This window comes from Myotis myotis, unplaced genomic scaffold (genome assembly GCF_014108235.1).
Source record: "Myotis myotis isolate mMyoMyo1 unplaced genomic scaffold, mMyoMyo1.p scaffold_m19_p_5, whole genome shotgun sequence".
Classification (NCBI taxonomy): domain Eukaryota; kingdom Metazoa; phylum Chordata; class Mammalia; order Chiroptera; family Vespertilionidae; genus Myotis; species Myotis myotis.
Genome location: NW_023416357.1, coordinates 12,995,757 through 13,008,743, shown reverse-complemented (window position 1 = coordinate 13,008,743; position 12,987 = coordinate 12,995,757). Strand labels below are relative to the sequence as shown.

The 12,987-nt window shown below is 38.2% G+C and overlaps 1 protein-coding gene across 7 annotated transcripts in view; it reads right to left on the bottom strand.

Moving 5' to 3' along the window:
- Positions 1–12,987, bottom strand: part of MARCHF6 (membrane associated ring-CH-type finger 6) — a 69,284-nt gene that overhangs the window by 34,538 nt on the left and 21,759 nt on the right. For 6 of the 7 annotated variants that reach the window (XM_036309149.1, XM_036309147.1, XM_036309143.1 and 3 more), the window contains exons 5-10: positions 11,544–11,616; positions 10,083–10,251; positions 9,148–9,337; positions 7,169–7,230; positions 6,350–6,382; positions 4,468–4,519 (exon numbers count right to left, since the gene is read on the bottom strand). In XM_036309149.1, the coding sequence (XP_036165042.1) occupies positions 4,468–4,519; positions 6,350–6,382; positions 7,169–7,230; positions 9,148–9,337; positions 10,083–10,251; positions 11,544–11,616 (579 nt within the window). The remainder of the gene's footprint in view (positions 1–4,467; positions 4,520–6,349; positions 6,383–7,168; positions 7,231–9,147; positions 9,338–10,082; positions 10,252–11,543; positions 11,617–12,987) is intronic. The other variant, XM_036309145.1, reaches the window with a different exon arrangement.

The following is a 12,987-nucleotide window of genomic DNA, read 5'->3' as shown; positions in this document are numbered from 1 at the left end:
CATGATGACAAGAGTCAAAAAATGCCAGAGGAAAATTGCAGTAGGAAAAAAAACATGTGTGCTTAATCCCAATGACAACTGTGTTCACCTAAAAGGAAAAGTGTATTCCTAAAAAGAAGAAAATTTACTTCATTTCAAGAGATCCTAAGTATGTTATGTAAGTGTACTAAGACAAATTTTTTTCATATAAACTTATATAAGCTTAGGAGATTGGATTAGAAAAATATTTACTTAGATGCTATTTCCTTTATATAAATAAGATTTCTTATTTCTCTAATTCAGGTTTAAAGATGACTTGTTTCTTCAAACATTAACTTAGCATTAAGTTTTTCTTACAAGAGCAAAGACTAAATTCTAGAGATCATTTTCTCTCAAATAAAACTTGATATCCCAAGAAACTAAAAACACCAATCAGAAAGGATATATGCACTCCTATGTTCATAGCAGCACAATTTACAATAGCTAAGATTTGGAAACAGCCTAAGTGACCATCAGCAGATGAGTGGATTAAAAAACTGTGGTACACAATGGAATACCACACTGCTATAAAAAGGAAGGAACTCCTACCATTTGCAACAGCATGATGGACTTGGAGAGCATTATGCTAAGTGAAGTAAGCCAATCAGAGAAAGATAAATATCACATGATCTCACTCATCTGTGGAATATAATGGACAACATAAATTGATGAACAAAAACAGATTCAGAGACAGAGAAGCATCGATCAGACCATCAAACCTCAAGAGGGAAGGTAGGGGAGGGTGGGGGTAAGGGGGGGAAACCAACCAAAGGACTTGTATGCATGCATATAAGCATAACCAATGGACACAGACAACAGGGGAGTGAGGGCATGAGCAGAGGTGGGGTGGGGCAAGGGGGGGATAAGGACACATATGTAATACCTTAATCTATAAAGAAAATTAAAAAAGTTTTTTTTAAAAAAAGAACTTGGTCAAGATCAAAACAGTTTCACATTCTGGTGGAAGCACACTGAATATATACAAATCCATGAGTTCATTATACTCAAAAAGAGAATATAATTTTACATATAAAAAAAAATAATGCAGAATAATCTGCAGACATATTTTTTACCCTCATATGCAAGGGGAAACAACAAAAAATGAGCTTCCTGTTAATTTGTGCCATCTTTTTAATCAAGATATTTGTTTCAAAAAGTTACCAATAATTTTATTTCTTTTTGATAATACTCAGAAATTAATTTTGTCTCATCCTCAATTTACATATTCAGTGTCTTTTTTATTGATTTTTTTAAAGAGAAAAAAATAGAGGGAGAGAAACATCAATGTGAGAGCCAAACATCAATCATTGATCAGCTGCCTCCTGCACGCCCCCTACTGGGGATCAGGCCCACAACCTGGGCATGTGCCCTGACCAGGAATCAAACCGGTGACCTTTTAATGTACAAGATGACATCCAACCAACTGAGCCACATTGGCCAGGGCCATGTTCAGTGTCTTTTTGACCACATGGCTTCTTTCCTATTGAAGAGAACTGCTTTCTAGGTCACAAAGTGGTCCACAACACAAAGGAAATAACTTGGAATTCAATGTAACCCTCCCTCCTCAGTAGAACTAAAGGGTAACTCACATGCATTAAAGGAAAGAATTTCTCAAAGATCACCCCTATGGAGAGATCTGTACTCTAAGGCAGCAGTTGCCAACCTTTCAGACCTCACGGACCACCAGTGGTCCAAAGACCACCAGTTGGCAACCGCTGCTCTAAGGTCTCTCTACAAGACACAAATCATAGCCCAGCCCAGCAATAACCTGATTTTATCAAACTCTACTTTCTCTCCCTTGAGATATGCAGGAATTGAATTCTAAGGTCTTGGTTTACTTGATTCAATTTACCTTATCTTTCCCAAAGCAGAAAAATCTGTCAACTGCACTTCCTCAGCCCTGCCTTCCTTTCTCTAATTACACCCAATGGGAGGGATTCGTTTGTGTTGCCACAGAACCCTCACAGCTATAGTTGTGATAGTGTCTTGAAAGTGATTTTGCATTTACCAGAATATGGTTCTAAGGGGAATTCACATTTGGGGAAGGGTCACTGTCTTCCCTCAAGCCTACATCCATCTCCGGTGACAACTCCCAAGCAGGGTCTCTGATAAAGCCTTGACAGATGGCAAAAAGATCTTCTGCCATAGGGAAGCGCACGCAGATAATTAGCAAAAAGTTAATTCCAGAGGTAGAATATTGTATATTCTCAAGTCAGTCTACTAGTAAAATTAACTTCTACAAAGAGACAGAAATGCCCAACTGAAGCAGAGATAGTAGGCAACTACAGGTTATTGAAGTCACTATTGCTTAGGAAAGAAGGTATCTTCACAGGATTCCTATACAGATTACTATCTAAAACTATTTTATATATTCCTGGAGAAACCAAGATGGCGGCACAGGTAAACACCAGAGATTGCTGCCTCGCACAACCACTTCAAAAATACAACTAAGAGACAGAACGGACATCACCCAGAACCACAGGAAGGCTGGCTGAGGGGAAATTCTACAACTAGAAGGAAAGAGAAAAGCATACCAAGACTCAGAGGAGGTGCGGTGCGGAAGTAAAATACAAAGGTGCGGAGGTGCGTGCGGAGCAGGCTGGCGGCTGAGGGCGCAGCTGTCTGTTTCAATCAGGAGGGAGTCTCAGACTCCAGTTCCGGGCGAGTCTCTGGGGACCCAGACTCAAACAGGAGAAGCGGGACTGTCTGGCATCGGTCGGAACTCGAGGGCAGCTTTCTCTTACTTGCAGCGGTTGCTGGGGCACTGAGAGGCAGAGCCTCTGGGGACAGGACTGAGAGCAGCCATAACTGCTCGCTCCGCCCACCCTGTTGATCCCCTGGGACCCGCCCTGCCCAAGCCTTGAGGCATTTGCTGGATAGCCTCAGGCAAAGGCTAGATTAGCACCTCCCTAGAGGACAGAAGTTCTCCCACTGCAGACACAGCTGATTCTCACAGTCAGTTGGCCTGGAGGTCAAATCTCCCCCAGTGTTACCTACAACAATCAAGGCTTAACTACAAGACTGCACACAAAGACCACTAGGGGGTGCACCAAGAAAGCATAAAAAATGCGGAGACAAAGAAACAGGACACAAATGACAGAAATGGAGGAAAGCAAAATGCGGATATAGAGTTCAAAACCACACTTTTAAGGTCTCTCAAGAACTGTCTAGAAGCCGATAAATTTAGTAAGGTCCTCGAAAAGACTGGTGAGACCGCCGATAAATATGGTGAGATCCTCAAGAAATCTAATGAGGCCCTCAATGTTGTGATAAAGGACCAACTAGAAATTAAGCATACACTGACTGAAATAAAGAATATTATACAGACTCCCAACAGCAGACCAGAGGAGCACAAGAATCAAGTCAAAGATCTGAAATGCGAAGAAGCAAAAAACACCCAACCGGAAAAGCAAAATGAAAAAAGAACCCAAAAATACGAAGATAGTGTAAGGAGCCTCTGGGACAGCTTCAAGCCTACCAACATCCGAATTATAGGGGTGCCAGAAGATGAGAGAGAGCAAGATATTGAAAACCTATTTGAAGAAATAATGACAGAAAACTTCCCCTACCTGGTGAATGAAATAGACTTACAAGTCCAGGAAGTGCAGAGAACCCCAAACAAAAGGAATCCAAAGAGGACCACACCAAGACACATCATAATTAAAATGCCAAGAGCAAAAGACAAAGAGAGAATCTTAAAAGCAGCAAGAGAAAGAAACTCAGTTACCTACAAGGGAGTACCCATACGACTGTCAGCTGATTTCTCAACAGAAACTTTGCAGGCCAGAAGGGAGTGGCAATAAATATTCAAAGTGATGAATACCAAGAACCTACAACCAAGATTACTTTATCCAGTAAAGCTATCATTCAGAATTGAAGGTCAGATAAAGACCTTCACAGATAAGGAAAAGCTAAAGGAGTTCATCACCACCAAACCAGTATTATATGAAATGCTGATAGGTATCCTTTAAGAAGAGGAAGAAGAAGAAAAAGGTAAAGATACAAATTATGAACAAACAATACACATCTATCAACAAGTGAATCTAAGAATCAAGTGAATAAATAATCTGATGAACAGAATGAACTGGTGATTATAATAGAATCAGGGACATAGAAAGGGAATGGACTGACTATTCTTGGGGGGGAAGGGAGTGTGGGGGATGTGGGAAGAGACTGGACAAAAATCGTGCACCTATGGATGAGGACAGTGGGTGGGGAGTGAGGGCGGAGGGTGGGGTGGGAATTGGGAGGACGGGAGTTATGGGGGGAAAAAAGAGGAACAAATGTAATAATCTGAACAATAAAGATTTAAAAAAATAAATAAATAAAAATAAAAATAAAACTATTTTATATATTCCTGTTTAAAAATAAAACAAAAACCTAAATAAGAAGGCTCCTAGAAAACTAAACTACCATAATACAATAAACAAAAGCATAAACACCACTTACCAAAAACAAGAATGAACAGTGTGTTTAAAGACACCACCCAGAAGACATGTTCCTAAAGGAAAAGAACATTAATAAAACATATTCAATTCCTACTTGACATATAAAGACTACTCCACTTATTCAATTATAAGACTGAAATGTTCCCTCTATAGTTGAGAGTTCATTCTAAAAATTATGTACAACTTTAAGTTTTTCATTAGATAGCTCATAAATCTAATAAAACTCAAGTTCATTATATTACATGTAGGAAAAAAATCAAAGAAGTTACTCTATAAACATTTCCCCTTCAAAAATTAATAATTCACTACAAAATACACAGATTCTCATAAATAACTTCCAGGCTGCATTAAATCAAATGACACTGAAAAATTCCAAATGGGGAAAAATTAGAAAACCACATTAATTCCCAACAACATATTAATGGAAAAATACAGTGCTTCTTTCACTATCCATTTTGTTCTCAAGGCTTCTGTAAGGTCACTTTATCTTCTCTGGTCCCTTTTCTCCCTATGGTGTCCTGTCTTTCTTTGCTCATGCCTCAATATACTCATTCTCACTTGGCCAATGATCTACTTCCACAGTTATGTATTATCACCTCCAAGATGACTGCTATCATCTCCAGACAGACACCTCTACTTTCGTTACACTCCTTGCTGACACTAGAAAGACCAAGCTCATTTGTCTAGGCCCACCACCTCCTCCCCCATCAAGTTAAATGATCCTTCCAAACAGGGCATACACTTTCAAATTTTTTTCTTAGAAAGACATTCCCATCAGGAAAGAATATCCCAATCTGCTACAATCCAAGGGGCATAAAGGGTGATTAATTTGTCTAAGAGATGACTGCTACATTCCTATTCACCATGTCAGCTTATATCACTTGAATTTTTTCAGCTTTTCTGCTTTTAGGGCTCCCAAACTGTCCTTATTCCCTATATCTTCTGTGCCTCAACCTCTAAATTATCTTATTTAAAAATTCCCTGCTGACAAACTCCAGTAAGAAACACCTAACCAAGGCCTCTTCTGTACCTCTGATAAACACCTTCTGTAACTGAGTCTTAACCGTGTAGTACCTCTAAAGTTTCTTATTCACGTGTTAATTTCTACTAACTATAAAACATCTTTGAGAAGAGGGGTCCTATTTCATTCATCTCTGAACCTCACAGTAACTATTACAATGGATGGCACATGGTAGATACTAAAAATATCTTTCCATGAATGAAGTCATCCTATAAATTATTTTTTCCAATAATTAGAATGCACTTTTGTCAACAACACTGCCTAACTTCTGGGACTCATCTGTGAGGGACTGATGAGGTAAGAGAGGTAAATGAGTATGTAGTCAAATAATACCTTCAATACCAGTGGTTCTCAACCTTCCTAATGCCGTGACCCTTTAATACAGTTCCTCATGTTGTGGTGACCCCCAACCATAAAATTATTTTCGTTGCTACTTCATAACTGTAATTTTGCTACTATTATGAATCATAATGTAAATATCTGAATGCAGGATGTATTTTCATTGTTACAAATTGAACATAATTAAAGCATAGTGATTAATCACAAAAACAGTATGTAATTATATATGTGTTTTCCGATGGTCTTAGGCGACTCCTGTGAAAGGGTCGTTTGACCTCCAAAGGGGTCGCGACCCACAGGTTGAGACCGCTGTTCTATATTGATTGGATCAAACTCTGAATAGAAGCTTGGTAACATCATATTCTCTCTAATCTGTGAATTACCACCAGGTGCATCCCTCAGTATTACTACCTCAACTGAATCACTGAGACAAATAATTAAGTCACAATTCTATTATTTAAAAAATGTTAGAGTTATGAATAAAGATAATTTTGTTTGAAAAAAAAATGTTAGCTTTACTTACTAGAAAAACTAGTGATCCATCAAGTCCTAGCATCTAAAATGAATAATAATAGGCATTAATTCAAGATAAAAAAGGTTTTTTTAATTCTATTTATTAAAAAGGCTCATTTTCCTTTCAATATCTTTATTTTTTTTTTAAACATTTTTTTTTTTTTACTGATTTTAGAGAGGAATGGAGAGGGGAAGAGAGCTAGAAACATCAATGATGAGATAGAGTCATTGATTGACTGCCTCCCACATGTCCCCTACTGGAGATCAAGCCCACAACCCAGGCATGTGCCCTTGACTGAAATCGAACCCGGGACCCTTCAGTCCACAGGCCAACACTCTATCCACTGAACCAAACCAGCTAGGGCCCTTTCAATATCTTTAAACATAATCTATACCCACTACTTTCCGATATAGCGTATCATTTTCAGAGAATAAAAAACTCCTGTGTATGGGAGTTTTGTATTTTGGGTTTCCTTTTATTCCAAATCATGGTTTTGAAGTAAAAAAAAAATCCATCTTGGGTTCATCCTTACATTAGCTATGGAGTCAGTCAAGACTTCATGATACAACTATATTGTCAACTGAAGCATCAGAATAATACTTAAATTTTAAATTGTTACTTCATTTTTTGAAAGTCCACAATTTCAGACTAAACATTCCCTAAGTAGAGCAAGGTTTGTTTTAAAAACCATAAGACAGAAAAAGTTATCATTTTCAGTACAAACAAAACATCACTTAATTTTCTCTAGAAATTAAAGATCTATTAAAGTTTTAAATCAAACATAACTACAGAATTAAAACACTAATGTTTGATAGAAGTCTTACTCACTCTTTCCCATGTAAGCTCTTCTGCAGCTCTGTCCCATTCTAAAGCATTCCAGTTCATGTCATCTAGAAATAAAATTGCAGTTCAAAGATTACTGACGTAACTTGAACTATAAATAATAAAATGCGCCCTTTTAATTTGGTGTTTTGTAAACTATTGTTGAGAAGCTAAACCACATTTAAAATGCTTCCATATGAGTATTTACTTATTAGGCAATAAATAAGAACCCATATACATAAATACAACATAAAATAAATAAGGTGGTGCCAGTATGTGGAAAGTACTAGAACGGAAAGAAAAAGGGTTATGTGATAGAAAGGAATTCAACAGTTCTGAAGCAGGAATAACTCCAGTGGAAGTGAGGAGAGTAAGAAAGCCAGACGACTATAATTCTCTGGATGAGGAAGCAGTAGAAGATACAGTATGAAAGGCAGAGAGGAATCAGATCATACAAAAGAAATGTGAAGCCTAGATTTTATTTTGTTCTTCAGTATCATGGAAAAACCACTGAAAGATTTTTAAAGGCCGGAGAGCAACCCAAATACTACGTGGAGCAAGAATGGAACAAGAAGGAAGACCAGTTAGGAGCTATTGCATTAGACTGAGACAGAAATGGTGGCCAGCACTAGAGAAGCAGTAGACTGCATCCTCAGAGTCTTTGAATAGATACTCGCCTCTCCCTGGCAAAGGCCCCATTATACAACTCGCTTCTCATCCTTCAGGTAGTAGCTCAAATAGCCCTTACTCTGAGCTACGGGGGCATCTTGTTTAAATAAGTCTCTCTCCAAAAGCATCCTCAGAACAACCTACACAATGTTTATCACAATGTGTAATAAATTTGCTCTCTTGGGTATTCTTCACTAGACCAGAAACTCCATGAAGGCAGAGCCCTGATGTTTTGAGTGCCTGGCACACAGGAGACACTCAAATATTAACGATGTCAAATGGACCCAGAGGCAGTGTAGCACCTGACAAGAAAACTCTGGGTGGGAAGAAAGAAAGGGAGGCGCTGAGCTACTGACAGCTGACTTGGAAGGCTCAGTCTCGGCTCTTCTTTTACACTGCAAAGTTACATGCTAGAAAAGGAGAAATTGAGCCCTGGCTGAGTAGCTCAAGTTGGTTAGATCAGGGATCCTCAAACTACGGCCCGCAGGCTACATGCAAGTACAAATATTGTATTTGTTCCCGTTTTGTTTTTTTACTTCAAAATAAGATATGTGCAGTGTGCATAGGAATTTGTTCATAGTTTTTTTTAAACTATAGTCTGGCCCTCCAACGGTCTGAGGGACAGTGAACTGGCCCCCTGTTTAAAAAGTTTGAGGACCCCTGGGTTAGATCATTGTCCCGATAAACCAAGGTTGTGGGTTTGATTCCCAGTCAGGGCAAATACAAGAAGCAATCAACAAATGCATAAATAAGTAGAACAAATCGATGTTTTCTCTCTCTCTCTCTCTCTCCCCTTCCCTCCCTCCCTCCCTCCCTCCTCCCTCCCTCCTCTCCCTCTATCTCCCTTCTTTGCTCTCCCTCTCTCTAAAATCAATAAATAAAAATTTTTAAAAAACAAAAACTGGTTTCTCTGGATTGCATCTGGTCTACAGTGCACACTGCAAGAATTTTTCTTTGATATTAAAAGTACTGGTTCAAAAGAATGGCCAAAAAAAAAAAAAAAGATAAATCTTTATCAAATTCCTTTAAAAAAAAAAACTAGGATCTACACCAACTTACAAATAATTTCTTCCTATCCATCCTACTAAAGTCCTGCGTAAAGTAGGATTTTAAAACACAAAATGTGCCGTTTCACAGAAAAAAAATGTATGCATATGTATATCCATACATGCAAGTTTGCCAAAATAAAGTAAAAACAGGTTAAAAATATAATTTTAAACCCACTAAATTTTGAAAACACTAGTCCTCCCCCAAGGCAAGTTGGGAATGGACTCATGGTGGAGAAGAGGTGATAAGGACAAATGAGCAGCCATTACCCTGGGCCCCATTGTTGGCATCCGCTGCATCTTCTCCGCCTGCCTCATCTTCCTCCTCGTTCTCCTCCTCCTCTTCTTCCGCCTGATCATCCTGGGCATCCGGGTTTTCCCCCACCACTGCGTTCTCAGCTGGTGGGTTGGCAGGCTGGTCAGGAGCAACATTTTCAGCCCCATTTCCTCCCGCTGGAGCCTAAAATGACAGAAGAGCGCAGACATTTAGCTAATTTACCTCAGTTTTGCTCTATTTCCAAATCAAGCTCTTTCTTCTAAAATAAATAAATAAATAACCAAGAGGCTCAAATTTTTCATAACAAAATTTTATGAAGTGTGAATTGTTTTCATATGTAAGTAGCTAATATTTTTTACATTTTCAGCCCCATAATTTCTCAGCAGGCAAAATACTAAAAATAATTTATGTCCTCTCTTCTTAATAATTCTAGCAAATGCTCTTGCATCTAAGCATGTATTCTCTGATAAACAAAAAGTAAAATGGCACACCATTGTTATAGTGGTCCAACGTTTCTACTTTTGGTAACGTTCCTGCTAGCAGCAGCAAAGAGGAGGCATTTTGCATACAAAGAAACTGATGAGCAAAGAGGGTAAGTCACTTCCTTAATGTTACCCAGCATGTCAGAAGCATGTGCAAGAAGTCTGTACCTTAACTTCCAGCATTATGCAGGGGACCCAAGCAAAAGCAATGAAAGAGCACTTTAGTATGCCCCCAATATTGCTCCCAATCTTGCTAGAAAATTGAGGCCAAGTCACAGCAGCATTCTTTTGATTTTTTTCACATCTCCCTTAATCTTCTCCCACTCCTTTTCACTACTCTGCTTTGCAGTGAGGGACATGGGAGTCAATGGGGTTGGGTCTTAGAGGGTGATGACAACTCTCATGTCCTGTCCCAATAAAAAGAATTGGAGGAAGTGGGGAGTTACCTCATTTTGGTGGTGTCCAGCAGCATTGAAGGGTGGAACAGCATGATCCAGCCAAATCGGTGCTCCCCCGTGGACAATCTGCTCTCGCAACCACACCAGGCTGATGAACGCACACAATGTGCACGTCACCACAAAACAACCCTGTAAACAATCCGCCAATAAGTTGTCCCTAGTTAAAAAAAAAAAAAAATTATATGGAATTACTCCGAAGAACACCTAAGGAAACCAAAGAAACTCAAGATAACAACAGTTCGTCTTATACTAAAATCTCAGGAAAAAACAGCCAGAAAACTCATAATTTTCTGGGTGAAAATCAGCTCCTCAAAAATAATTACTAAGGGCAGCTTGGCACAAAAGAAGATTTAGCACATATAAGTATAATTTTTTGCAGGCTTAATACTCTAATGATTTTGATATAGTTAATAATATATAACATTTCTAATTCTGACATCAGTAATAAGTAAAACACATCTAATATGTCTTTCCCAAGAAAATTCAATTACAATGCTTAACACATTGTATGTGGGAAACGTGTTTACACGTTTTACGTATTTATACATTCTACCAGTTTAGTAGAGCGCGGGACACGTATTAATACGTTTTTTATAGACTAGCGGTAGAATGCGGGTAACGTATAAATACGTAAACTAAAGTTATCGTAATTTTACTGAACGTTGCCATTTGCGCAAAAAATTAGCAAAAATGGCCCGCGCCACCTGTTAGCGCACGATAAAAACTACCCGCAAACAATGTGTTAATATCAAATTAAGATACAGTAAAACAACTATAGTGAAGATGTTTTTTAGCGTTCAGACACTAATAATCACAAGAAACATTTTAAAAATAAATTTGAATTCAAATGTCTATATTGCAAAAAACATTTAAATGAACTTTCAGCATGCGAACATAATCATATATATCGCACAATGCACAACAGCCTATTAACAAGCTGTCCCACCATTACAAAACAGTTCTTTTTAAGACAGGTACGTTTTAAAACAGCACATATGTATATATACATGTCAGCTGCTTCTACTGTAGCTATAACTGTTAAAATTATTATTTGTCCTTGAAACTGAAAAACTCAAATTGTAATAAAAATAAATATGTGGAGCAGCCCTGGCCAGTGTGGTTCAGCTGGAACATCATCCCATACGCTAAAAGGTCAAGGGTTCAAAAAAAAAATTAAATTAAATAAATAAATAAAAGGTCAAGGGTTCGATTCCCGGTCAGGGCATATACCTAGGTTGCAGGTTTGATCTTGAACCACATGTAGGAGGCAACCAATCAATGTTTCCCTCTCACATCAATCTCTCTTTCTCTTTCTCTCTCTCTCTCCCTGCCTCTCTCTCTAAAAATCAAAGAACATGTCCTTGATTAAGGATTAAAAAAAAATAAAAACTTGTGGGGAAAAACTAACACCATTATGCAGCCTTCCACTGTCACAAGGTTCATACTCACGTGGACAGCATGTCCAGTGGCAGTGTCAGTAGTGAGCTCACGGAGCCAGTAAACAAGCACTTGTAGATGCGGCCTACCGAAAGAGGACACAAGGGCACATAGTTACAATTCTCATCATCAATCTCACAGCTGTTCAATTAAACAGAGGTAAAGTGGAATACCATGAATGCCACTAAAATACACATTTAGTCTTTGCAAGGATGAGTCTCAAAATATTAAACTGTTGCCGTAGCCGGTTTGGCTCAGTGGATAGAGCGTCGGCCTGCGGAGTGAAGGGTCCCAGGTTCGATTCCGGTCAAGGGCATGTACCTTGGTTGCGGGCGCATCCCCAGTAGGAGGTGTGCAGGAGGCAGCTGATCGATGTTTCTCTCTCATCGATGTTTCTAACTCTCTGTCTCTCTCCCTTCCTCTCTGTAAAAAATCAGTAAAATATATTTAAAAAATATATATATTAAACCGTTTTAAAATGGTCAAGGCCCTGGCTGGGTAGCATCATCCCAATGAGTCAAGGCTCTGGGTTCAATCCCAGGTCAGGGCACATACAGGAATCAACCAATGAATGCATAAAAGGGTGGGAAAACAGATCGATTTTTTTTCTCTCTCCCTCTAAAAATCAATCAACTTTTTAAAATTTTTAATAGTCAAGCATAAAAATAGTGATAATGAAGAGTAAAAGTTACTCAAAAATGTTTAAAGTTTAGATTCTAGATTCACACTTGCTTGTTTTTATTGAATGAGCTTAGATGTCTGAAAGAGGAAAAGAATCTAAAGTAAAGATATCTCCAAAATTACATAATGGAGAATTTTTTTAACCTAGAATTCTAAAATTCATTGAGTCTGCTCATGAAATTAAAGGGTATCAGTTTGGGGAGTACACATTTTTGAAATTAGAAGTTTTCAATGGAGTACATGCTCCAATGCCATGAACAGCAGTGGCTCCTCTGCTGTTAATCAGGTAACAATCTAGTCCTACACTCTATTTGGTTACCCTATATTTTAGTGTATAGTTACACTATATTTTCCTATCTACATGTAGCACATCTATAATCTCCCACAAATATAACAAACAACTTAAAAAGCGCCCATTTCTATCCTCCCCTCACAATTTCTTCCCTGTTAAGATCATCCAGAATTTTAGGTCTAGGCTGTTACCTAAAAATTACTGTAGATTAACAATTACGATTTAGCTGTAAGACCTACTTGCTTCTTTTCTCTATAGCTCACAACTTTCTCTTTGATTCCTTGCTCATTTTATGCAGGAATAGTCGCAAACACATTTTCCATAAATAGTCTGAGGCAATAAACTTTCTCAGTCCTTGCATCTATTGAAATGTCTGTATATTGCCCTTCCATCTGATAATTTATGGGTAGGTTTTAGGTTCAAAAATGTTGTCAAATTTTGAAATTTGCCTTCTAGCATTCAATTTCAAGTTGCTGCTGTCTT